Source organism: Rhipicephalus microplus, chromosome 10, assembly GCF_043290135.1.
Source record: "Rhipicephalus microplus isolate Deutch F79 chromosome 10, USDA_Rmic, whole genome shotgun sequence".
NCBI lineage: Eukaryota > Metazoa > Arthropoda > Arachnida > Ixodida > Ixodidae > Rhipicephalus > Rhipicephalus microplus.
The window spans coordinates 16,030,204-16,057,836 of NC_134709.1; the positions used below are offsets into that span (position 1 = coordinate 16,030,204).

Here is a 27,633-nt window from a genome sequence, read left to right on the forward strand (position 1 = left end):
GATCACAGAGGTGCGCAGGGGCTGCTATGAACTTGAATGATTTCTCGAGCCTGTAAAGCAAGCGGAAGCAACTCTTGCAGAACTGAGGACAAGACGGAACGAAAACGGACAGCTTCATGAATCACGAGTGATGTATGCCAAACAGGAAGGCTTATTCTGACCCTTGCACAGGTGGTACCACGGAGATAGATGCAATTACCCCTGATGCATACGAGCTATTAAACAGCCAACTCACACAGGTCAAGTGACAGCAGGCTACAATTCTCACAATTGCTCTTGCTTACCTAGCAGGTGAGAATGTACAGTGCTGTTACACATAGAACTATTTCTTAAAGCTTCGATGAAGTTCAATGAAAATGAGGAAGGTACAACTTTGTTGCGGCCAATTCTGCATGTAAATGCTCTTGACAAGTAAATGACATGGCGACATCAAGCAAACTTTAAATTTTGGACAGTGACAGTCAAAAGTGCAGGCCTAATGCCTGAACACTAAGCACAGTTGTACTTATCCGTTACAGCTTGAACTTTGCTCTATCAAAGGTCTACAGCTAGAGACGTAGGATACATACACGAAGACATGGTACTACACGCTGAAACGGTGACTGCATTTACTGGGCTCGTTTAGCTTGCCCAGCATGAATGAATTCTGCAGCCACACTTCAAACATACTTTGACCAACGGACCACTTTTAAGTCCAGCACAAACACTCGCACCTGCGGGGTGAACAACAAAAAGACCGCGCCAACGAAGACCACTGTGATGCGCCACAAGCGAGAAAGGGGAACTAAGCTCCAGCCTCGTGTGACCAGGCAGCCAGATGGCAGCAGGGTTTCAAAGAGATGCAAGGTCGAAACTCGAAAGGTACATAAATTACAAAAAAAAAGTGCACTGCCATTTCTCTTCTAAACCCACTCCTACAAAATCCCGCTTCTTTTTTTATATACCCCCCCGGTCCCCCCTGCAAATTGCTCAGTGTAGGATGTCGACTTCTTCATCTTCGTCGTCCGTGCCCGCTATGCTTGGGTGGGAGGAATTACCCCTCGAGGAGGACGAGGAAGAAGTTGTGCTTGTCAGTGTGAGAACTTGTTCGTGCAAGAACAGCCCGCTGCGCTGCTCCTTGAGCCTCTGCTCGTGCGCTTTGTCCTGCTGCGTCTGGACCTGGGCCATCGCCACACGCCGCCGCCGCTGCTGCCGCTGCCGCGGGCGCTTACACCGCTCCTTCTGCAAAAACGTAACCGAGGAGAACAAAGCATGAAGTGATGCACAGCCAGAGTTAAGATTGTTCTCTACTGCAGATATGAAAAGAGTTAAAAATACACTACAGAACAAAAACGCTTGTTCGCGTATCAGTAAAGTACAATTTTACAATCTCGAAAAACACCACTCTTTTCGCGACACGACCATTGACAAGCGAGCAAATGCGCAGAAAAAAAAAAAATGCGCGGGGGGACGCCATAGAATTTTGAAGGAGTCAACTGGGACCTACGTAGCTCCTAATCGAAAAAATTTAAGTACATTGTAATCTGCGGGTTTGTAACCTAGCATGCGAAGTTTCAAATTTTCACCGAGCCAATGTCGCGAAAATACGAAAAATACATTGTGAAATTTCTTACGTCAAGTCAAAGATTATAGCATGAAATTTACTTATGACAATAAAACCTATGACATTAGAGTTCTCAAATAGCAGTTTATCAATCTTAAACAACTTACTGTTTCTCTTTAGTGCCCTTTTAAGCGTTCCGAGAGAATTGCATTATCATTACATCGTACACCTTTTTAATACCCCTGTAACACAAGAAAGTTTAATGTCATTTGCACCTAATAATATTTACGTTCAATGCACTTTGCTGGCTGCCACACTGGGACATCTTGCGTCATTAAACGAATATGACCTGAGCAAACAAACAAAGAGTCCCCCGTTCGAATGCCTTTCTGTCATGAATGAGTACCCTTGCCAAAGAACGGCCACTAAATTCTCATGAAAGGTAAATGATTTTATATACAGGCGCATTGTCATGTTTTGTGCAAAACAATTAAACTTATTTGTTCTTGACATTTTGCGCATCCTCATTTCCAGCTACAATGTCGAGAGCATTGCTAGCCCTGTAAAGCCACATCCTCAATAGTAGCCAACAAAATCCGATGGCATCAACATAATTTGACAAGCATTTGCTGAAAACAATTTTACTAGCAGCTGATATTGCCTACTACTTCTAGTAGTGGGTCGTATGCCAAGGCGAAGGCTCACACCACAAAAAAGAAGGAAGTGCGCAAGGGCCCCGCTCTGGCAAACAAGCCCAACCAACGCGCTTGGTTAGAGCCCTGTTGCTCAGACGTCAATAAACGTTGTCCACACCTCTGGAGCAACGTGACAATTGGTGGAGGTGCGGGGTAGCCCCTCACGCATGTTTCAGACCCCTCCTGGAAGCGGCACCACAAGCCCAGTGCGAGCCAACACTCCCATTCATCGGACAAGCCGCAGGATCAGGAGATTACCACCCGAAGCTGACCCTACAGTTCACACCAGTATGAGCACGTCCGTTCAAACCACTTTAACAGGTACGGAAAACCCCACGGTGACTCGGTACACCCTCGAAAGTCCACAAGTTCCGACACCGTTTCATGGCACCGAGCTCAAAGACGTCGAGGACTGGTTGGTCGACTTCGAGCGCGTGGCTGCTTTGAATGAATGGAACGACGCGGCCAAACTACGGCGTGTGTACTTCTATTTGGAGGATGGAGCACGTACCTGGTACATGAATCATGAGGAACAGATGACATCGTGGCCCGAATTCTGCCGCCGCCTGTTGGATACCTACAGAAGTGCTGATCGCCACGAACGAGCGGAGCGAGCGATCCAGGCCCGCATCCAGATGCCCAATGAAACTGTCATGACCTATGTGGAAGATATGACGCGCCTGTTCCGACAGGCTGATCAGAGTATAACAGAGAAAAAGAAGTTGCGTCAACTGATGCGTGGAGTTATAAGGAGCAGCTTTTCGCTGGCCTTTTACGGAGCCCTCCGAACACGGTCGCCAAGTTTTTGTCTGAAGCCGTCACGATGGAAAAGGTGCTTCAGCATCGATCTACCCTGTATGAGCGGCAAGTGAACACGTCCACTGCTCAAGTTCTCACGACTATTGGGAGCAACACTGAGTGTCTGCGCGACCTTATCCGCTTTATAGTACGCGAGGAGCTCCAAAAGGTTGCCGCACCACCACTACCTACGGCGAGTTCCATTGCAAGCATCGTCAAGGACGAGCTGCATCATGCCCTTCGTGACCCTGTGAGTCTGGATAACGCCACACCCGCCCCACCTGACTACCACCGTGCGACCTATGCGGAAGCCTTGAAGCGCCCAGCTTCTTTTTCTCGCTGTTTGATCAGGCACCTCCTACGGTTTCACTTCAGTCGGCGCAGCCTCTACGGTACTACGAGAACACAGGCACGCCCCCACACCTCGTTTACGCCAGCCCTGTACATCTTGCGGAACAACCAGCACACTACCTTGATGACAGACGCGCTTCGCCTCGGAAATCTGATGTGTGGCGCACTCCTGATCGCTGACCTCTGTGCTTCCACTGCGGTGAAGCGGACCATTTGTACCGCCAGTGTCCATACCGGCGCCTCGGGCGGCACGGCTTTTCAGTATATTCAGCGCCTCCTCGGTATAGCCAGCGGCCCCGGGACATTGAGGACTACCTGGCTCAACAGCGCATGTCACCGCCTTCTGGACGGCAGTCACGCTCACCATCGCCGAGGCGCTTTTCATCTTCGCCCCAGCGACGTGCTGGCTCACGGTCTCCCAGTCCCCGCCGGGAAAACCAACGCAAGCGACCCTTGGGGGCGAGGTCGCTGGCAGTCGACGTGCTGAAGACCTCCGATCGACGCTAACAGGAAAGGGTGTAGATTCAACTGAGTGATATGTGCGGCTTTCTCTGGATATACCGGTGCTGATGGACGGCTATGCAGTAGGTGCTTTAGTTGATACCGGGGCTGACTATTCGATACTAAGCGGGAAAATGACCAGACTACTAAAGAAGGTAATCACGCCCTGGCATGGCTCCGTGATTCGAACGGGTGGTGGCCACACCGTCTCTCTGCTTGGAACCTGCACGAGTAGAGTTCGGGTCTGCGGTTATACTTTTGTAGCAAGTTTCCTTGTGCTTCGTGAATGTTCACGCGACGTTATTCTTGGTGTTGACTTCCTGCAAGAGTATGGATCTGTCATTGATCTTCAAGAGAATCGCATCACCTTCTCAGCCGACCGGGCAATCAACAAGCAGGACAACCAACAACGTGCCGACGTTCTTCGTGTTTCTGCTGAAAGTATAACGCTTCCTCCAAGAGCCAGTGATATAGTCAACGTCACATGCTGTGGATTGCGAAATGGCGAAGCGATTGCAGAAAGTAATTTTGAACACCTGCTGACTCAAGGTGTTTGTGTGGCTAGGAGTATCATACAGCTACGTGATGGCCGATCTCAACTGCTCGTTACAAATTTCAGCAACGAACACAGACACCTTTTCCGTGGCACTTCGTTAGCGTTTGTAGATGAATCAATTAGGAACTGTTCCCATCTGCTTCTCGTCAGACACAGTGGAGGCCGCCGATACGTCTCTAAACAATATCGATATTAATTCTAACCTCACACCAGAAAACCAGACAGCACTGCGAAAACTCTTGCTTGAATTCAAGTCATGCTTCGCTACTTCCTCTAAGGTGCGCCAGATTTCGATCACTAGGCACAGCATTATCATTTACGACGACGCCCGCCCTATACACCAACAGCCTTACCGTGTGTCAGCGAAGGAACGAGAAGCTATTCGTATGCAAGTTCAAGAAATGCTTGACGATGGCATCACCAAGCCTTCCAACAGGTCGTCCTAGTCAAGAAGAAAGACGGAACGCTACGTTTTTGCGTCGATTACTGGAAGCTGAACAGCGTGACTAAAAAGGACGTGTACCCACTGCCACGCATCGACGACTCGTTAGACAGATTACGCCACGCCCACTATTTTTCCTCTTTGGATTTAAAAAGCGGGTACTGGCAAATTGAGGTTGACAAGCGAGACCGCGAGAAAACGGCTTTTGTGACCCCTGATGGCCTGTATGAATTTCGAGTCCTTCCTTTTGGTTTGTGCTCAGCGCCCGCAACTTTCCAACGAATGGTGGACACTGTGCTTACTGGTCTGAAGTGGCAAACTTGTCTCGTATACCTTGATGATGTTGTCATTTTTTCTGAAACCTTCCAGCAACATCTTCACCGCATCAGGAGTGTGCTACAGGCTATTCAATCAGCAGATCTTACACTCAAACTGCAGAAGTGTCACTTCGGTTATGAAGAGCTCAAATTCCTTGGCCATGTAGTCAACGCGAAAGGAGTCCGACCCGACCCCGACAAACTTGCCGCTGTAGCCGCGTTTCCACATCCTACAGACAAAAAGGCTGTTCGGGGCTTTCTGGGCTTGTGCGCCTACTACCGACGATTTGTTAGAGGGTTTTCAAAGATAGCGGAACCCTTGACTCGCCTCACACGCGACGACACACCGTTTGTATGGGCTACCGAGCAACAGGCTGCTTTTGCCGAGCTACGACAGCGGATGCAGTCAGCCCCTGTTCTTGCACATTTTGACAATGATGCTGACACAGAGGTGCACACTGACGCCATTAACATCGGCCTCGGCGCAGTGCTCGTCCAGCATCAACACGGCAAAGAACGAGTCATAGCCTATGCCAGCCGCTCACTGTCCCGTACCGAGGTGAGTTACACGACCACAGAGAAAGAGTGTCTCGCAGTAGTGTGGGCGATCACCAAGTTTCGCCCGTACCTCTATGGTCGTCCATTTAAAGTGGTGACGGACCACCATGCCCTCTGCTGGTTGGTAAACATACGTGATCCCTCTGGACGACTGGCCCGATGGAGCTTGCGTCTACGGGAATTTGATGTCACCATCGTATATAAGTCTGGACGAAAGCATGAAGACGCTGATACACTGGCGCGTGCACCCATACCTTTAGTCAATCAAGAAGAAGAGGACGATGACTGCTTCCTGGGCGCCCTTAGCTCATCTGACTTGAGCAGACGCCAGCGAGAGGATGAAGAGATTCGACCGCTCATCGACTATCTGGAGAGTCATAGCGCTGTTATACCTCGCCATCTATCTCGCGTCGTGACGTCTTTCTGCCTCCGAGATAATGTCCTGTACAAAAAAAAACTCCCGTTCTACGAGCCGCGCTTACCTCCTCTTCGTTCCGAAGGACATGCGGGACGAAGTCCTCTCCGCGTGTCATGACGAGCCCACATCTGGTCATTTAGGTTACTCGCGAATGCCCGCCAGAGTAAGTGAGGCGTACTACTGGCCCGGACTTTCGGCAAGCGTGAAGCAGTACGTCAAAAGCTGTCGTGAATGCCAGCGTCGAAAGTCACCACCAAGCAAGCCGGCTGGAATTCTTCAGCCAATTATCCACCCCACAAGCCATTTGACCAAGTCGGCATGGACATTCTCGGCCCATTTCCTTTATCGTCTGACGGCAACAAATGGGTCATTGTTGCAACTGACTATTTGACCCGCTATGCTGAGACACAGGCGATACCACGAGCCACGGCTTCTGAAATAGCACAGTTCTTCATGTGCCACATTGTTCTGCGCCACGGTGCTCCATCTACAGTGATAACCGACAGAGGAACAGCGTTCACTGCACAGCTTATTGATGAAGTTTTTCGACTAAGTAACACTAGGCATCGAACGACAACTGCTTACCATCCGCAGAGCAACGGCTTAACCGAGTGACTACCGTAATTACTCGAATCTAACGCGCACCTTTTTTTCGGTCAAGCGAGTTCATAAATTGCATGCGCGTTACAATCGAGTACGAACAAAAAAATTACGGTCAATCTATTGCCATCGGCAAGTCCAAAATGGCCGCCCCCTACGTGCGTCGGCATGGCGCGTCCGCCATTTCTGCCTATGTGTTTCCCATGTGCGGCACTTCGTACGTGTGCTGAGGAGTTCGACATCTAGTAGTGCATTAGCATCGACGACGTAGAAGGGCCGACTCCAAAAACTCGAGTGCACCACGATGCCGCTTTTAAAAGAAAAGTCATCGCGTGTGCAGAGACGGACGGAAATCGGGCCGCATTGCGGTCGTTCGGAGTTCCCGAAACGTGCATGCGGGACCGGCGGAAACAAAAGCAGAAGATTGTTGACAGCAAAGCTTCACTCAAAGGCTTCAGTGGACCACAGCAGGGTCGGTTTCCGCAAATTAAAGAGCTGCTCGGCGAGTATGTGCTTGAGCAGCGAGCGGCACAGCGGCCCGTGACGATAGAACTGCTCCAAGTGCGGGCTATGCAATTAGTCTTAGAAAAAGGTCTAATGCGGAGCCAGTTTAAAGCAAGCAGGTGCTGGCTAACTAACTTTATGAAGAGGAAAGGCTTTTCCCTCCGAAGGGGAACATGCATATGCGAAAAGTTTTGTGGAGGAGTACTATGAAAAGCTTCACAGTTTTCAGAGGTTCGTCCTAAACTTGCGGCGCAACAACGGCTACCTGCTTGGGCAAATCAGGAATGCCGATCAGACGCCTCTTTACTTCGACATGCCTGGCATCACAACCGTCGAGCAGAAGGGGGCGAAGCAAGTTCGCGTGCTGACATCGGTCCACGGTAAAACTACAGTGACGGCAATGCTCTGTTACACGTCAGATGGGCACAAGCTTCGCACGTACCGTATATTTAAATGGAAGACGCTCCCGAAAGGAGTCGTTTTTTCGAGTGGTGTGATCGTGCGGGCCAGCGAGAAAAATGGGTGCGCGTTGCAATCGATGTCTTACATTTTTTTTTTTTTCGCGGTGAAAATCGGGTGCGCGTTACAATCGAGGGCGCGGTAGAATCGAGTAAATACGGTAAATAAGACAGTCACAAACATGATCTCCATGTACATCGACGTCCAACACAAAACATGTGATCGCATTTTGCCTTATGTGACGTTCGCTTATAACACCGCCGTTCAAGAAACAACCCGATTTACACCATTTCGCCTTCTCTACGGCCGCGAAGTTCAGACGATGCTGGATGCGATGCTTCCTTGTGAGGACGCCGATCAATTAACAACTGACGCAGAAGAATTCGCAGAGCGTGCCGAGGAAACTCGCCAGCTCGCCCGGCTACACATTGGTCAGCAGCAACAGGTCGATGCACGACGTTACAATATGCGTCACAATGACGTATCTTACAGTCCAGGAGACCAAGTTTGGGTTTGGACCCCTGTTCGTCGCTGTGGCCTCTCCGAAAAGTTGCTCAGCAGATACTTCGGTCCGTACAAAGTATTACGCCGCGTGAGTGACGTAAATTACGAAGTGGTTCCGGACGCTACGTCGTCACGATGGGTACAACGAAGACAACCGACCTCCGACATAGTTCACGTGGTGCGCATGAAGCCTTATTTTGCACGTTCCTAAAAGACCACTTTTCCTGTGTTTTTTTTTTTTTATTTGTGTTCCGACAATTGCCTCATCATTGGTGAACATATCGCATGTAACATTTGATTATTGGTGCCCTTTTTCATCGTTTAAGCTACTTTGTTTTTTTTTTTTGCAATAACTTTACAGCATCGGGACTATGCTTTCTTTTTTTGTTGAGGAGGAATATTGCCACCTACTTCTGGTAGTGGGTCGTATGCCAAGGAGAAGGCTCACACCACAAAAAAGAAGGAAGTGCGCGTGGGCTCCCGCTCTGGCAAACAAGCCCAACCAACGCGCCTGGTTAGAGCCCTGTTGCTCAGACGTCAATAAACCTTGTCGGCACCCCTGGAGCGACGTGACAATATGCATAGCTGTTTATGCATGCTGCAACATTGTTTTGTTGCTTCCATCTACTCTTCACCACATCACAATTGCCAGTATCTGCAAATGACATTATTTGCAGCCGTTAGGGGGTCCGTGCAGAATTCTATCGTCAACTCAAACCTCTGGTCCGCATATTAAGGGACATACTTATACTATCGGTCCATTAGATTCGCCTGCAGCACGTGACCTAGTTCACAAGGTGCTGCACCTAGCTATTTTTTTCAGCGATGCAGCATTGATGACCTCTGAACCTCGCCATTCGTTTCGAAAGGTGCAGAAGAGGTGCAGCACTGGTTCATGATTTTCCTACACCTTCTACGCTGACGCCAGCTTGGTGCAGCCGGGCGTGCAGCTGAGCAGACGACGCAGCACTTAGGCTTAGGCGCCGTACCCACTTGCCAAGATGTTTGCGCCTCATAAACTGTCCGCATGTGTGATTCGCCATTAGTCAGTGTTAGCTGAACGGTGTAAATTAAGCGAATGCGTAGTAATAAGGCCTGCACCGTGTCGGCACATCATCATTCGTTTCGGGCGTCATGCTGTGCCTGCACTGCTGAACTCGCGCTGCACAATCGTGAATCGGTTCCGACTGGTGCAGGTGAATTGAACAGACCTTATGCTTCACATTCTGGAAGCTAGATAAGAAGCTAGGCATGCAAAATATGTAATGCCATGTGTTTCCTAATCATACTTTTGAGGATTTAAAGGCACACAGAAGCCAAACACAAGCTTGAGCATGAGATACCACGACGCGGTGCAAGTTAGGGCTCACGTAAACCTTCCGACTATATCGCCTAGATTTTCACAAAACTGATCCAAAGACTAAACTTTTCCTTTAGTGTCTCTGCAACAGTTCTGTTGCTGGCACAGTGCCAAATTCTTACTTTATGCACAGGTGCATTTAATGAAGCAGGGGTGCTGCGGCCGGATGTGGAACGAGGGTTGCTTTGTTGACGACGGCCCCTTTTTCTAGAGCCTTGACTTGTGTACTCCGGCTTGTCGTCCACTGCAGCTTCTTGGGCCTCGACGGTAGTCCGCACGTACTCTGCTATCTGCCGGAGCTTGGAGTCGTCGAGGCGCCTGAGGTCTGCAGAAGTGTGGATGTGGAGAATAGGACACTGAATTTCAGCTGCTCACGCTGAAGACGGCATTAAAACTACACTGTTGTGTAGACTTTCAGTTTTGTTACAGCCAACACCAGGCAGTGTCTTCACATCCAATTACTTAAATCAGTGGTGGTCTAGTGAATCTAAAATTTGGATAAATTTTTGGAGCAGGAAAAAACGCTCTTTTGAAGCAGTAGCAGCCACATAAGCATTTTGCAGCAGTTCTGTAGGACAAAATTTTGCATTTAAGATGATTTAGAGCAGGAGAAAATCAAAATGCATTACATTTGGTGCAGCTTATTACTACTGCACAATTGTTCGGTACTTTAGAGCAAATAGACACAAGCAAGATTGACGCAGCGTTGCCATTTAGCTCGTGTACCCACAAGAGTAAACTATGGTATGTTGCAAGCAGACTTTTTGCCTATAAATAACTCTTTTACACTAGTGAGAATCGTTTTATGCAATATAACATAACACAAAAGTGACATGAAATAGAGAAAAACAATTTTGCACTGTCGGCAATAAGTATTTTTGTCTGTATAAAATTACTGCGATGAGTGTCAACAGCGGCAAGAAAATATTCCGGTTTGTGAGCAAGGCGATCAATTCCGAAGCGCCCTCATTTTTACTTTGAAGTGAACCGAAAAAGGCCTAGCGACGATATCGGCGCTGTCGAGCTATCAGTGGCTGCGAGCGCACTAGACCAGAAATATTTTCGTTCGTAGATGTCGATCTGCCTGATGCTAATCCCATGAAAGTATCTCCAAAGACATTGTTTTAGAAAGATACTCCACGCTATACATGCACAGACTATGTCGTGTCGGGACGTTTGCTTTTCTAGGGATAATGTGCGAGCTGTATCCTCTATAAATTGTTACTTCAAGACAAACGCTGCAAAGGACACACGAAGCTGCGGCTGCGACGAGCAGCAGGACACAAAGGTCGGCTAGACAGCAAAGCGCGAAAAAGCATGTCTTCTTCGCTGTCACTTTAGCTGCTTTAGTACCAATACAATAGTATGCGTTTGCATGCACGATGCAATTCACTGACAACTTGTTTGGGCCAGGGACACTGCAATATAATCATGGGCTCGTTTGAACTTTGCGATAACAACACTCAATGAAGAGACTAAGGTTTGCTCATTCTTCGAACATTGCGTTGGAAGGCGCTTTCACATCACTTTGCTGCTGGACGAATGAGCGGAAAACTGACGACTGACAGACAAGCGACAAGCAAGCAGACCGATTGGAGGGCCTGGGGCTGGTTGCCAGACCGCTGTCTGGTTATCATTCGTGAGGATGACTCAACTACCGAGATCGAAGAGGCAGCGCCTACACGACCAACGAGCTCAGAGTTGACGCGAGCACTGACAGCTGTTATCGGTGTACAGCGACAACATGACGTTAACCGATATAGAGACAGACATCATCGCGAGCAAGTGGAACGTCGTCAAGAGAAAATAAGAGACTTTTTTTTTGCTTCTTGCCACATCAGTTTTTTTTTTCTTTCTTTTGGCTCTTTTCAGATCCGTTTAAACGATGCATTTGCTAAACTGCAATGAGAACCCCTGTACTCCTGCCGCGACCTTCTCCTTAGCCCCCCCCCCCCCCAAAAAAATAAAATAAAAAAAAAACCCACTTGAAAAAGTGCGTTTACGCTTGATTTCGTTTTTCCAGACTGCCCAGTTTTTCGGACGATCTTGCGGTCCCTTGAGGGTCTAGGAAATCGAACGTCGACTGTATGTTGGAAGTTGTTGAAGATAGAAAGCTCCAGCCACGACTCACATGCTGGTTTAAACTTCGCCTACTAGACCGTGATGGACAAACCAATAGTTTCCGGCCATATTTTCCGACTAAAAAACTGCTGTCACGTGCGCTTAGGGTGAAGGTGATGGCAATACGCAAAAGGGGAATGTTCAAAGAACTCTCCAGCTAAAAGGGTCCTCGCAACAATATTTCAGAACGGTCAGAAAATGTTGGCAATTGGTTGTTGTGGCTTTTGAGAACAGTCGAGCCAAACATAAGAGCACAGAACATGGCCTGGAATTCAGAACTTATACTCAGTCAGCGAGAAATCGCTTTCTGTTCTTTTTACAAATGATGACAAATGATGCTATATACCCAAATGACCCCGCTTTACCTATTTTTATTGAGGATGAAACTGTCTTATAAACGATGCAAGGGCTTCTGCTACTTAAGGGGATCCTGAAATGGTTCTGACGATTTTGTATAAAAGCACTGAGCTAACAAAGCAAGTCGTAAGAATCATTTGCAGACTCATTTAAGCCGTCTGCTACAAATTGCAGTGGCCCAGCCAAGGAAGTTTTAATCTTCCTGCACACTCCTTACACAGCATTTTTCCAGGATATGTGGCACTAGCGACAGATCTGATTGGATATGCACAGTCCATGTCACTGAACCTGCAGTGGGCAGCGAGCGTTGTTTGCCTATATTACTATTTGCTCTGTGCAGACGGGAGCTGTGCCACAATTTTTGTCGAGTTTAATTCACTCGAACATCACGAATTGCACTAGCCACGTTGTGTACAGCAAATCCTGTGATTGAAGGAAAGAAGCGTAAACTTAAAGGCTCCTTTTCTTTGTTAGACCCAATATTTACTAGGCCTGTGCAAACAAATAATGCAGTATTCGAATGCGCTTCGAATCGAATTTGGTTTCACTGCAGTAAAGTAGTGCTGAGCCGTGAAAACACCTATGCAAGAAAAATCCACGCTGCCGCGAAAAGTTTAAAAGCTTGCTATACTAACTTCCTCTAGGTATAGCGAATTTTAAAACGTAACGTATTTTACGAGCTATCACTTGCTTCTACTGAAAGTTAAATCCTGCTACTATTCAAGATTGCTTACACTTCCTTAGATGCGAAAAATAAAAAATGGCATTTGCGCAGTCATTCTTTCAACTTCATTGTGCAGGTTAGGTTCGAATTCAATTTAAAATTGAAGACAGTGCACATCCTAGTCTAATTCAATTCAAAATTATTTGACCAAGATCACTATTCACCTCGAACCGAAAATTCGCTAACAGAAATCGATGCCAAGGAAAGCATAGGGGATAATATTTAAAGTAATAGTAATGTAAATGTGAAGAAAGCAAAGGGCAAAAAAGGATAACTTGCCGCCGGCAGAGACCGAACCTGCAACCTTTTAGTAACGCGTCCAATGCTCTACCACTGAACTACGGCAGTGGTCATCTCTGCAACTACATTACAGGGTATTTACGCACAAGAAAAAAAAAAAAAGCATCAATAAATTTGACTGTAACGGCCTTGTTACACGGTACACCTCTTAATTTGCAGTGTGAATGACTTGACAACGACGTAGCCTATAAATGCTGCCAAAATTCAATAACCACAGTAACTTGTACATTAAAATCAACATGCCATCCAGCAAGTTCACAGTCAATAAGTTTCAAGCAAGAGGGGAGCACACTGACCGACGGCAATCTCTCGGTCGGCAGAGGGGTCAACAGTGACAGTCGGGTCGATGATGCGTATCACATCCAGCTGTTCCCGCAGCCCCAAGCGGTGGCTGATTGCCTCAGTCAGAGCCTCCACTGTCCTCAGTTGCTCCCCACTGGTCATGGAAGACCTTTTGGGCAAAAAAAGAACGACGAGACATTCACAGCTGACATTACAGAGCAGGAGCCACTGAACAGGTCCACTTACGATATGCTGAAACAATCTAACATATTCGCCGACTTCCTTGTTAATATACAGAGGACTCCCATTAAACGAAACTCCGTTAAACGGAAAAGACTCATAAATGAAACTATCTGGGCACATTTGGTTGGTCTCATATATGTTTATAGATAAAAAGTTTCGGGTAATTGGAACATTTTTTTTCCCGCTTACATCGGGTATATGAAACTAAAACGCACAAAATCTATGAACGGCAGAAGTGGCCACAGCAGTCTAGCAACCATGGAACAAATGCCAAAGCTAGCCTAGCCAAGCCAATCTAGCGATTGCACATGTTCGCGCACGCCAAGCAGCAACAGACATCTCGTGAACTTCAGGAGACAGCCTTGAGGAACCTATAGCTGAAGTTCAAGATGAGGACTGGTGCTCAAGTGGTGATGAGATGGTGTGGGATCCCGGGCCCACTTCAGTTGCTGACAGTGGAGCAAAAGATGCTTTCATCCTGTTGCAGTGCTACTTTGAACATGATGGTGGCACAAAGTTCCTGCCCAGCCTTTCAGCAATGCACTCCTACTATGTGAGAAAGTGCTTGAAGAAGGCCAAGCAAATCGTTATCACCTCCTTTTTTCCCGAGTCAGCAATATTAGCAACATTTTTCTTTCTAATCAACTATAGCAGTATTGTATACGTCAAAATTTTTCTGTCCAGTCAGGCACAGTTGGTGCTTTTGAAATAAAGTCATTATTAATTTATTTTGTGGGCTTTGCTTAAGTGAAACTTCTCATAAATGAAACAAATTTTCTTGCCCCTCGAGTTCCGATTAGGGGGAGTAAACTGTAGTCGATCACTAATACAGTAAAACCTCGGTAATTTGAAATTATTGGGACTGTGAAAAATCTTCGAAATAAGTGGATTTTAAAGGTAAGAAAACTTATAAGAAGTCAGATGCAAGAAACTTTAAAATTATTGAAAGTAATCAGGGGTGGTTGTTTGCTGTGCGGGCTAGTTTACGGTTTCTAGGGTTGTGTTTTCCAGCAATACCTGGTCCAAATTTTGCCGCAAACTCGGCAAAGAAAAAATAATAATACTCGTGGTCAGGTGAAATGAGCACCTGAATAAAGAAGTCATGCTTCGCTACAAAACAGCGCTGACACATGGGCGACATGTCACCTGTCGGTGCGTTATGATGCGACGACCATGTGCCCATTCTGCCCGGTAAAATAAAGAACTCAATAATGGTCAGTTTGACCAAATTCGTGATGTGTTTTGGCTGGAAGACATGAACATTGAAATTTTCTAGAGTTTTCGAAGTAGGCATCAAGACAAGAACTTTGCCAGCACTGCACATGCACAAATTACTGGAGCAACCAACTCCCAATCAGAAGTTTACATTTATTGCAAATTGTATGAGACTGACCTTTGCTAATGTCTTCATATTCCCAGAAGGAAATTCCTGATCGATATGCGGGGCTTAACGTCCCAAAACCACCATATAGTTATGAGAGATGCCGTAGTGAAGGGCTTTGGCAATTTCAACCATCTGGGGTTCTTTAACGTGCACCCTAATCTGAGCTCACGGTCCCAGAAAGAATTAGCAAATCATGACAAGTTGACGTTGCGGGAAGCATGTCGTTTCTGCGGGTGCACATTTCAAGTAACCACAAGACCGGTTCTTTTTTGCAGCAGCAACGCTGAAGTACTTCACTTGTGACTCATTAGTACCGCTACATAGCCCTGCCCTGAGACTCCTAAAAACCGCCATTTCCACGGATTTGTGGCAAAATCACCATCAGTATTCGACAAAATACAAAACACAAACCCTTTGGTTGAAGGAGGATTTCGAAATAACAGAGTTGAAATTAATGAGGTTTTTAGTGTATATCTATCTTGAAGAGAAACACGAAACAGTAGCTCATTCTGGAGGAAAACCTGCCCACTGTTAGCACAAAACAAAGCTCTGTTCAAGGCCACATGTCCTTTACAGTGCATCTCCACTTTAGTATGAACATTATCACACACACTCAGATGAAACCGAGAAACGCCATAAAAAAAAATCATGAGAGAAACATAGACTGCAGCTCCACTGTTTCGGCAGGATTCACACCTAAAGAAACCGTGGCGGGTCTGACATTCTTTGATATCTAGATACTTTTCTGCCCATTTGGCTGATTCAAATAAATTTTTTTAGACCACTTCAATGCAGTTTTCTAATAAAACATTCCAGAATAAGAAAGTAAGCAGCGACATGCAAAAAAACTATTTACTATATTGTTTCTAGCTATGCAAATGCCTCATTGCCCACTTAAGATGCATTCCAGAGGCCAGAGGCAAATAAGGGCTGCTTACACATAACCATTACTTGAGTGTACGAATGCCACTTCGAGAAAACGACACCGTAAGTTAAGAGTTAAGCATAGAGTTAAGCATAGAGCTAACCAGTTTGCAGTTGAGGAAGTTCGCTCAACATTCAATGGCGTAGGTGAAGGTCCCCGCCGCGAACGCGGCCGTGGGCAGTGGCCCTCGGCACCTTCGAATGTTGTGGCAGCCCCACTACTGCTCCAATCTGAGAGAACATCCGATGACTCTGTGAGATCCAGGCTCCAATCTTCGAAATCCAGGTCACCTACACAACAAACCCAGCTTGCGATTAGTACGGGTCATAAGGCTTTGGGTCATTCTTTGCTCCATTGCAGTCTGTTCTATATTCAACATTTTGTTTCCATGCTAAAAGCAAACAAGAGGATATGATGGGTTGTTTTTACAGTTCACATGTTAACTGCTCCTGCTTTCATCCCAGTCTTATGTAGTATCATACTTTGCCTACTTGTAATAAAAACATTTTCCCATCTATTTACGTGCTGTAATGATAGATTATTGGGACATGCTAGATTATTTATACTACATACCTGCAAAGTTCAAAGATTTTGAATCCGGCAGATTTCCACAATGAGGTGGGGGCGATGGTGGGGAGGGAGAATCTAGTTGAATTATTTTCCCCCATTTAGTGGCACCGAAATAAATAGAAAAAACTTGGTGAAAGACAAGACTGGGGGGAGGGGGGGGGGGTCTCAATCGCAAGTCCAAACATCGCCGTTGCAATCTGATAATGACTTGGAGAGGCCAAACACACGAGGATAGCGTTTTCCACTAAGGTGATAGTCTCAAAGGGTTAAAACAATTACCAAAATTTATTTCCAACAAAACAACTTGCCTATGTCTTCCTGAAACACCCACGAACGGACGGGACGGCAGAGCTGGCCGCCACGAAAGCTTTGCTCGCTACAGATTGTTTGGACAGGAATGCCAAAACGCTTCTAGCCGTCTTTGCATCTTTACTGCTTCCAATCTACTGCAGCGTTAGCAGCGTGCCCTCTGAGCTCTTAGATGCTATCGTGTCGCCGCAACCGCGGTTTAGTGCACGGTGGTAGCAGCCAACGGTAGATCAGTTTTCAATCCGTGTGTGCGAACTGCGCATGTGCCGTTAAAACTAGGTCGTTTTATGCTATCTATGATCACATCTGCAGTGTTTTTGTCCACAGAGTTTGCGGAAAGCTACGTTGCTTTGACTGATTGAATGTTGGACGCACGCACACTTTCGGCAATTGCAACCACCCACACTGTAGATGACAGTGCATGTGCTGGTGGCACACGTACTTCTGAAGCTTCGAGGATGTTGCTCTTGGCCTTGGTTCCAACGGTTTCGGTACTAAAGATCGTATCACTCGTCGTGATTAGGGAAAGAGTTCGGAACATTCGAATTTCGACCTAATGGACACAATAAAGTTTGGCTGGGGAATTTCGAGAATTCGTATCTGCTGCGGTTTCGCATCACTGAGATTATAATGTACATTTAAATGAACGCCTCTGAATTCATTTAAAATAAAGTGCGGAGGGTTCACAAAAAGCCTGGAGCTGATTAAGCTGCATTTTTCTCAATGCGGCCAGATCACGCACAGAAATTTTGATTTCCGGGAGATTTTCAACGCAACCGTACAAATGAAAGAAACGGTTGAAATCCAGGAGTCTCCCGGAGAGGCAGTTATGATACTTTTATAAAATCCTAAGCAAGCAACCCCCTCTATTTTCAGATTTGGAATCGTGCACTCACAAATATTTCATCAGCGTTCAATTCAAGTAGAGAGGGTGATTTTTTTCATTCAGATGAAGCCAGAAAGTCGTCTTAGCCCCACTGCAGTAACGTAATGGTTACAACACTTGACTGCTGACCCGCACGTCGCGGGATCGAGTCCCGGCTGCGACTGCTGCAGTTTCGATGGAGGCGAAAATGTTTGAGGCTCGTGTACACAGATTTAGGTGCACGTAAAAGAACCCCGGGTGGTCGAAATTTCCGGAGCCCTCCACTACGGCGTCTCTCAATCATAGAGTGGTTTTGGGATGTGAAACCTCAGATAATATTATTATTAGAAATAGGTGGCTAAATTCAGTTATATAACCAATGTTTTTAAGACATTATTTCGATTCTTATAGAAATACTTGTTATTCATTGCCGGGACCAAACTGATTCGTCATAAAATGTGGGTTGTAACAGAATCGGGGGATGTATAACCGAAGTTTTACTGTAGTTCCATACAACTTTGCAGAGCTCAAGGTACAGCTCATATGTAATTATGCTCTTTGTCTACCTGTACACCATTACCACTGCTGCATATCGTAAGAAAACAGGTTACCGAAAAACGTAGGCAAATGCAACAGCACGGTAACAGCTTTTCTGAATAAACAGGGGACGAGGCCTCAAACACTTAGGGCTCCTCCCCTTGTTTAGGCTAGCTGTGCACAAGCTTTGCCAGTAGCTTGTTGAATGCACTCGCACTTCATGACTAAATCAGATATTTTAGCCCCCCCCCCCCCCCGTCTATTCTGTCTTGTATTAATGATATTACATACAATTTCAGCAGTTAAAAACAAAAAATGAAGGTCCAATTTTTTGGCAAGGGCACTTTAGATTCAGGTGACATTTGGCAAGTACCGATTCAAAGCTACTTCACAGTCCTGCCCCAGTGCAACATTCACCACTGTGTCATGGCTGTGGCATGCAAAAATCTGGCATTTACTAACACTTGAATGGTAAAGATAGTTGGCATTTTTATGTCCCGTAACTACGATACCATTACGAGAGACCATCCATAGTGAATGGTTGCGAATACTTTTACCACCTGCGGTTCTTTGACGTGCACCTAAATCTAAGCACACTGGACTCCAGCATTTCGTACCACTAAAAATGCAGCCACTACAGTTGTGACTCAATCCAGCAACCTTCAAGTCAGCAGTCCAGCACCAACTACTAGACCACAGAGGCAAGGGAACAACCCTCTCAGCCACAGTTCACTGACCCCGAACTCCCCTTCCTTCGACTCATGGCGTACACGGTAAAGGTGGCAACTTTTTTTTCTTAGCAATTTCACTGCATGAGAACATTGCGTTTGGAAGTGCAAGTTACGCACTAGCACTTACATGTATTGCTGGAGTCCTTCTTGAGCAAGTCTTCAAAGTCCTCCCAGCGTCCAATGCCGGCATCCAGTAGTACCCCCGAACTGTCATCACAGACTGGCCGCTCGAGGGGCAGGGACACACTCTCAGTGGGCACGAGATCAGAGGGTAAAGACATGCTATAACAAAACAATGTTCGCAATATTCAGTCGTAAGCAAGAAGTGCAGCGCCAGTACAATATAACAAGAATATTATATCGAACTTGAAGGAGAGAAAATGTTCTCTATATCGAAAATTCAATACATAAAATAAACCATGGCGGCTATCCGCCTGTCCCCTTTATGAGGTACATATGTACTTTCAGATGTGGGAGCATCATTCATCGCTGCCAGTAGCCATGACAGTGAGTGTGGAACAATCCTTTTCTGCCTGTTGGCATCATGCAGCACGTGACTTTACTATGAGCTGGCAGTTGACCGTTAATCCCTTGCATACTACCTGAAAGCATCAAGTCTGCCAGAACGAGGCCCTTGCTATGAATGAAGGAAAGAAGAGACACTTCTATTTGATCCACAATCACACCACGGGGACTTGTGTGCTGCAGAGAGTGGCCAAACTGAACAATGTTTATCCTTAGAGTCGACGAGCTTGTCCATTCACTTTCTGCCATGTGCTAAGCCGCATCAGCATGTCGTGTTCTGTGGTGGGCTCCACATCCTTTGTCTTGTGCTTTCTATTTTCCTTTGAAGTGTATTTCAGTGTCACTGCACTCTCCACATTGACTGATGAAATCATATATGTTCCACCGTCATCGACATTTTAACCTTAGCCTGCTGTCCAGAGCATTTGTGTGTGCAACTAACCCGCCCCTACTCGAGGTGCAGCCATAGGCGTATCAGGCAAGGGGGGGGGGGGGGAGGGGGGCAATGAGGACGCTATCCCCCCCCCCCCCCCAGAAAAGTGGGGGGAGGGGGGGGGGCTGAGCCCCCTACTTTCGACCGTGTACCATGGTAGCTCTTGGCTGCACACTGGAGAAACTAACAAGCACACTGGAGAAACTAACAAGGCAAAGTTTTCCATCACCACAGTAATTACTCAATTTTGTTCTTACGGGAGAATGAAAATGTTATGAGGCAATGTTACAACACAGCGAAATTTCACCAACGTTTTCGCTGTGATGATTTTCCTTGTAGGCTTTTTGCAGTGCGGGTCGCCTGTGTGATGCTTTCGCGTCTTGTACTGTATTACTGCAGAGCAGGCTCGTGCTGAACAGGGGCCCTATAATATTATATTACTTGTTCATGTTTTTATTCTGCTGCGACTTGTTGATGCAGTTACAAATGGGAACGAGCCAACTTTTTTTTTAAAGATGGGTCAAAGCATTTACTGCTTCCGGAAAATAATTTTCTTGGGAAAGGATATACCATCACCGCTGCCCTGTCGAAGATGTTGCGAGTCGACGAGTGTGACAAATAGTTTTTTATGTTTAAGTTTTTCTGTACTGATAGGCTAAAAATTCTTTCCACAATAGTCTGTGATAAACCTGGTCAGCCCTGCTTACGGTAACTTGTAACCATAACTTGCAAAGTGGTCACGAATAAAGCAGTTGGCTCGAGCTCATTAGAAAGCTTAGCTTTTAAGCTTGCCCCACAACTTGACCCCCCCGGACCAGAGAGAAGGTCAAATACCGTGGTTTTTAGCACTATGGAGGCTTAGTTAGGGATCGGGCTAGTTGGTTTTCACTCAATTTGAATTGTCCTTTACAAATCAAAATACATCTCGGACAGCAAAAAAGCACACATGTGCAGCACTGCTTATTTCTCGTCAGTTTTTCTTTCTCTCGGCAAGTATGAGCTCAGAGAGATGTATACATACGTGCACAAACTATTAAACACCTTTATGCTGCAAGTGGAAATATTTTATTACACTCATAATCCACCTCCCCAGCTGCTATAGCAGCCACTGCTTATGTGATTGGCAGCTAGCCTACTTGAATTACATTTAGAAGGAGATGCTCTCCGGCTTCGTGACGTCATATAACAAGCAGGCGAATTTTGTGGCACACAGAAAATTTTAAATGCCGAAGAACCAGTGGCAAACAATATGCTGTATCAAAAATAGTTTATTTTCTTATTTCTTACGTGGTCGTGCATAAGTGGTCATTAGGCGATGGGTCATTTTTGCGTCATTCGTTGACTCGCGTAACAAGGCGGTGCTGTGCGCATGACAAGGACTGTTTACACGAATATTCCCTCAAGGTTCCCTTCAAGCTGCTCATTGCAGCTTTTTCACCTGGTCTTCTCGCTACTTTGTTGCACAACAAACTCAATGCTATATACAACTAACGACCATTTCAAAAGGAAGCAATGTAGAAGAGTTCAATGTTATAATGGCCCACATTTTGTTTTTCAAAAGAAAAATTGTTGTTTACACCGTGTATTTATACAGAACCACCTGGCATCCCATTAAGAACGTCGGATACAGATACAATGAATGTGAGCAATGCACTATGGCCCTAACACTACAAATTACACATTTTTAAAGAAAAGGGTTAAGAAGTTGATAATAACTTAATTACAGTAATATAACAGCAGCAATATAATTAATATTTGCACGTCCCAGATACAGTATTCCAACTATTAGCAAATAAGGCAAATTATAATACACGCATGCCTGAATATATGCAAAACAACATACTACTTATGAAAAAGTATAACAGCAATCATTCCTTGAAAAAACATGGTTGATCCCTCCGTCAGAGGAAGCGACATACAAAACGAAAGTAAAACGCGCCTTTACAGGGGTAATTACATGTTTACTGTGCATTGATAAAGGAGGCTTTGCCGAATGTATGTTTCAATGTTTGGCAGCTACCCGCCAAACGTGGATGTATCCTCGTTGACGCTTGGTACATCTTCTTCCCGGCGACTAAAATCAATTATAAATTTATTAAACTGTCGTGGTATTTGCAGATGTTAACCGTCAAAGCATAATCAGAGAAAGGGGCGTGATAGCAAGATGAACGTCGTATATTGGACGCGCAAATTGGGCAAAGGGCGCCACGCCTTGGCCTGTTAAGGTGTGATTGAACTTCGTGGTATCTAAGATTGCAGGTTGCGTCATATCGATGTATGCAAATTTATATCGAAGTGCGAGCACGTTGAAGTTCTCTCTCCTGATATATATGTATATATATATATCCCGGCTGAGGAGTGCGGTAGGTTTGCCCCCCCCCCCCCCCCCCACTCGCAAAAGAGTTGGTACGTCACTGGGTGCAGCTCAAACAAAAGAGCACACACAAATAATTATTTTGATGCTGAAAGCTTTAGTCCAACAGAAGCATTTCATATGACTGAGGCACCAGGCTTGTTAATTTGCAATGTCCAAGACTGCTAAAAGATACCTCTATACTGCCCTGAGTGTTGAGTCAAACTGTGACAAGGCATTTTCCAAGGAGCAGTGGTGGTCCTACATTCTGACACGGAAGTGCACGTAAGAAAGACTTTGAAAACCATACTCATGGCACACTTCCCATAAGTCATGCCATGTTTCTATCCACAACTCTGCCAGCTTCGTGGGGACAAACGAGGCCATGGATACCCTATGCCGGCATGGCTCCTTACATTTATGGATGACCTTACAAACATGAGGGACCACTGAAGGTGTTGCAGTCCTCGTGCTTCTTTAATCCCTTGTGTGCATTTTAGTTTTGGTAAAAATTACAGTGATGCAAGTCATTGAAGCCATCACTAAGTGATACCATACAGCCACAGCAGAATGAAAGCCTCTGTTTTCTAGAGCACAACAGATGAGCGAAACTAGCCAATGTCCCCTGCATCTCTCCGTCTGTAGATCAAGCACAAGGAATTACTGCTCACCCGATTTCCGCACCCAAGAGGTTTTCAAAATCCAATAGTGAAGTACCGGCATCTTTCATGAAGTCTGTGCTCCAGGGGCTGTAACACAAGAAATCGGATTAATGCATGAGAGAATACAAAGATGTGAACGCTGGACACCACACAATTTGTGCTTGACGACAAGTAAAAATACAGTGACAAACGTCAGCTTGCAAAACAGTGCAGCAACTGCTCTCTGCATAAATCCAGTTTGGTACAAGCGTAGTTCACACGAGTGCATGCTGAGAGGAGTTTGCTTTGATATCGCAGAAATGAGCACAAGGCATGACTAGACTGTATGCCTTGTCCCCTCCCCCCCAAACTATAACACCCAAGCCACCACTTGCGAATGGGGTGCGAACTCAGCATCATCTTCGGTAAGTCTGTAATAATTATGCTGTCTGAAGTTTTAATATTCTAATAAGAGCTTGATTTCGACAAGCTGGTTCATGCTGAATAACGTAGGTATAACGCAACAGCAGGAAGGAAAAATGGACAGGATAGAGTGCTAACTTTCAAATTAATTTATTGCAGATCTCCGGACACTTGGACAGTATTGATTTCCCTGTTAACAATATTACGCATAATCACACATGTGGCATTGCGCTTACCATGAATTTTGCACCCTCTATAAAAATGGGCAGAGTACCCTCAATAAATCCAGTTATCTGAGATTTACACCAATATAGGATAATGAGGCGCACTGTAGTAAAGTGCTCCATTAACTGCGATTCTCAGGTTTTCAATGTGCACTGACATTGCACATTAAACGGGCATGTAGCATATCACCTATACCAAAATACAGCTGTGAAAGTCGAGATCAAAGCCTCGACTGTTGGTCAGCAAACTGAGCACTGTACCTACTGCTCCACAGCAAAGGGTAATCGGTTTTCTTAAGTGAAGCAGAAAGCTTAGCAGCCAGAGTGTCTAGTAGTGGAATGAAAAGAGCAGGAAAAGTGCAATATATTAATCAGAATTGTTATATCTGCAGCACCAATAAAGCAATACAGGCCCCACATACTGCAAGCATGTGGTAGGTGAGTGAATAATCAATTATCCAACCAGGAGACTACACAAAGAAATCAAAACAACTTCTTTGATTTGTCCACTAGGTCACATAGTGTACAGATATTTGCAACATTCAAAACAATTAGACGCCAAAGTAAAACAATGAGTCGGTCAAGACAGATAAATTTTGCTCTGAAAACTCTAATGCCGAAAAATCAAGGTCGAAGTCTTATTTTTAAATGTTTGTGCAAAAATCAGCCGTACGGCGTCATGGATTTCGAAGCACATTATTCATATTTTGGTGACATTGGCCCAACATTTTCTGAAACTTGGGATGTGGAGCTGTGGCCTCCTCAGAGGATATCCGCTTCATTTTACCGATTAGGAACAATGTAGGTACTCCTGGACACGGTCGAAATCTATGAAATCATGCTGACTGATGGGGAAATTTGAAGTTGGCATCACCACACGCACTTTCGTTTTTAAGGCTTTTTTGCTTACCAAGAGCCTCTTTGCATTGAGCGTGTGATTTTGGTATCGTGAAAGAGTAACCTAGTAATACAAGGAAAATCTGTTTTGTCTTCCTGTACCCTTGCAACGGCCAGACAGATGATAGATTTATTTGCCAGTTATACAGCAAGGCTCGGCAGCGCATGCGTGAGGCCTTCTGTAGCCTTGACAGGCAGAAAACTGGATTATCTCTTATGCACAATATGCACTGTTAGCAGGGATGCTGCTGGTGGTTTGGTCCTTTTATCATAGTTTGCCATGGCTTTTATCATTGTTTGTAATCTTTCGTTTGAGACAGTGCAAATATATATATATATATATATATATATATATATATATATATATATATATATATTGCACGGTGTTAACGAATAAACTGTCAGTCAGCGCTGTTGTTTGTGTCCTCTTTTTTCCTTGCGCTCCGTCTTTGAATCTGCCTGTTGACGTGCCATCCCCGAGGTCTAGGCTAGGCGAAACTCAAAACGTTGAGAGTGCTCAAGAGAGCTCTGCGATCGCCAGCATGTCTCACGAGTTGAGGAGGCACAGCAGGAGTGAAAAGGAGAGTATGTTGTTGGTAGCGGCTTTGGTACACAGCCTGTCACTGAATTCGTAGTCTGAATGGTTTGATGCTCTAGCCTATATGCTGACAAAACTTAAAAAAACCGTTTCAAGGTCTTTATAAAGAGGGTGCTAAGATGTAGGCGGTTAGATAGGGAGTTACACATGGATAGAAATGCTCAAAAAGCATTGAGTTCACGAAGTGCTTTGCTTTTTTTTTCTCTCGATTTAAATAATTTTTGTTGCACAGCATCTGTGAGTCAGCCCCGTTGCAATGATAATTATCATGACAAGTCATTAAAGTTTGCAAACTTTTATCATGGAACCCCTCCAACTGGCCCATTCTGCACGTCTTGCCAACTCTTGGCCCCACACACAGCCTAAATCACAAGAAAAGCTGGTACAAGACAACTCATTCATTGCTGTTTAGAGGCACCACGTGCAACTGACAGAGCTACTGCTGGTATGTCGTGAGTAGTAATGTCCCAGTGACATCCGACCGTGCTTACATGCAAAGCCAACCCCTCAATATTTTAACCAAAAATGCATTTTGAAGGCAGAAGTATTAAAAATATATTCAATGCATTCCCTCCAGCCCCATGTTAGACTTTTTAGGGTTCTTGAAACCAGCGTTTTTATTTAAAGCAGTAATAAAAAAAATATTTAAAACATGTGCCAGTACTCCTTAGAAACTGTGTTGCCTGCACTTAGGTTTACGTTACACCAGAATAAATTAGCCTGACTGATGATAGTGATGAACAGGACGATAGTTGTCTATGGGATATGATGCCCATTATGACGTGCATAACACAATGCAACAATTAACTTTGCAAAACTCAATACCAGAGCTGACGTTTTTTTTGTAAGTAACATTACGTAAAAAAAAACAATGAGCTACACAGTAACCCTACTCAAGAACTGTTACTACAATTGTCCAGTGTTTCAGGTAGTTCGACATGTGCAAAGCAACAAGTGGTCACACTTTTAAATCGCCGTTGGTACAGTTTCTTCGCATCAGTAATTACAATTACAACCACGCAGATACAAAACAACCACGCATAATAGACGGTTTGGTATAGTGGTCTAGGAATACGCTGCCCTAACCACTCGCACAATTGTACTGCGCTTTGTCACGAGGTCAAAATATTTACGCGACTGCTGTAATCTGTCGCGTGTCTTATGTCCGCAAGTAATTTCGTATGCGCGCCCAGAAACCAGCTGACGTGCTCGAAAGAAAAAAAAAAACAAAAACGAAGGCGCGCACAGCCCGCAAAAACAGCTGACTTCAATGCAGCTGTGACATCGTGGCGGTTTTCGCGCCTCATTTATTTCCCTTCCGGAGATGGGTCAGGTCCAGATATGCAAAGGGGCCAAATGTGGGTCGGCGCATTGGCGTGTTGCAACCGGTGGTTCCAACGCCGGACACCAGCGTGACGCCGGGACTATTCAGAGACAAGCGTGCACGTTGGGCCAGGTACCGGAAACAGGTGGCAACGTTGTTCGCAGCACGGTAGCATGCATCGTGGCAAGCAAGCTACGAGCCACAGACTACGGCATTCTCAACACCATTACACGGGAAGCTTCCTAGTAAATAGTACCGGTCGGTAGCTGCCATATGGCTTGCAGAACGAGACCGCGTCGCATTTCGAAGCCGCGGTACCAATCACAGCATGCGCAGCACACCGGCTACTGCAGCATCCCGATGCTTGTACACAGTTCCAAGCGTTTCCGCGACCCTCGCTATGTCAACGTCCATGCCGAGCGTGTCCCCCGCCTTCGCAGAGACGGCAGCAGCATTGATTAATCGCACACGCGCGCTTGCGTGCTGCAAAACGCCGTGTTCGAAGGCTGACCTAGGCCTAACGTCCAGCTTATCTCGCAAAACGCTGACCCGGAATACTCTCCCAACGCGCCACGTTAAAAGGAGCCGCTGACACGTGGTTTTGGGGGCAACCGGCCTCGGCCAACGAGTTGGCAATGCCGCTTCGTTGCATACAACGCTGCGCAACCGGTGTGCGGTGGCGTCGCGGCAAGCAAGAGCAGCTGGAAGACGGTGACGTTACCTTGTACTCAAGGCGCTCGACTCGATCATCGCTGACTGCCCGTGGAAGCCGTGCAAGAGAGGTTTATTTGGTACTGCCGCCTGGTAGATAGAGTAGTCGGCTTCGGCGAGCGCTCGCTTCACAGGGTCACATCACTACACAAGACGACAGTACCTACACAAGACAGCGTGCGGCAAATGCACAACCACGGCGAACACGACACGGGGCAAAAACAACACAAAGAGAACAATGCCCGCCGCTGCACTGAGGTTTTTTTTTTCCCTCGCGGCTTCTTGCGCGCTGTTGCACCGGTTCCAAAAGAGTCGATCCGGGATTGGTCGAAATGAGGAACGTGCCGGCAAAAACCGTGCCCCTCATTGGTTCGCAAGGACAACTAGACAAATAGCAGTAGTATGAGGCAACGCATTGGCACACTTGTCTGCTGCAGCGTCATCTTTTGCCGCACTCTAAAACATTTTTTAGAATCAGAGATGCAAGACCTCAGAGACTTGCACTGGCCGCTTTTACTATATTGTGATGATGATATTATTAAAATAGCAA

At 45.9% G+C, this 27,633-nt stretch overlaps 1 protein-coding gene across 1 annotated transcript; it reads right to left on the minus strand.

Moving 5' to 3' along the window:
• Nucleotides 1–665: 665 nt before the first annotated feature.
• Nucleotides 666–27,323, minus strand: LOC119181342 (uncharacterized). Its single transcript, XM_037432559.2, has 7 exons — nt 27,094–27,323; nt 22,937–23,014; nt 19,082–19,236; nt 16,046–16,232; nt 13,405–13,559; nt 9,729–9,931; nt 666–1,221 (listed from the first exon to the last, which is right to left on the minus strand). The coding sequence occupies exons 1-7, from the start codon at nt 27,120–27,122 to the stop codon at nt 970–972; spliced, it is 1,059 nt and encodes a 352-aa protein (XP_037288456.2). The 5' UTR covers nt 27,123–27,323; the 3' UTR covers nt 666–969.
• Between the last annotated feature and the right edge of the window lie 310 nt (nt 27,324–27,633).

Excerpts from the sequence above, each read along its gene's own strand:
- LOC119181342 (XM_037432559.2), bottom strand. The coding sequence starts at position 27,122 with ATGATCGAGTCGAGCGCCTTGAGTACAAG. Across the intron at positions 13,560-16,045 it reads ACTTCCTCAACTGCAAACTG|GTCTTCCATGACCAGTGGGG; the intron begins GTTAGCTCTATG and ends TTTGCCCAAAAG. Across the intron at positions 9,932-13,404 it reads CGACCGAGAGATTGCCGTCG|ACCTCAGGCGCCTCGACGAC; the intron begins GTCAGTGTGCTC and ends ACACTTCTGCAG.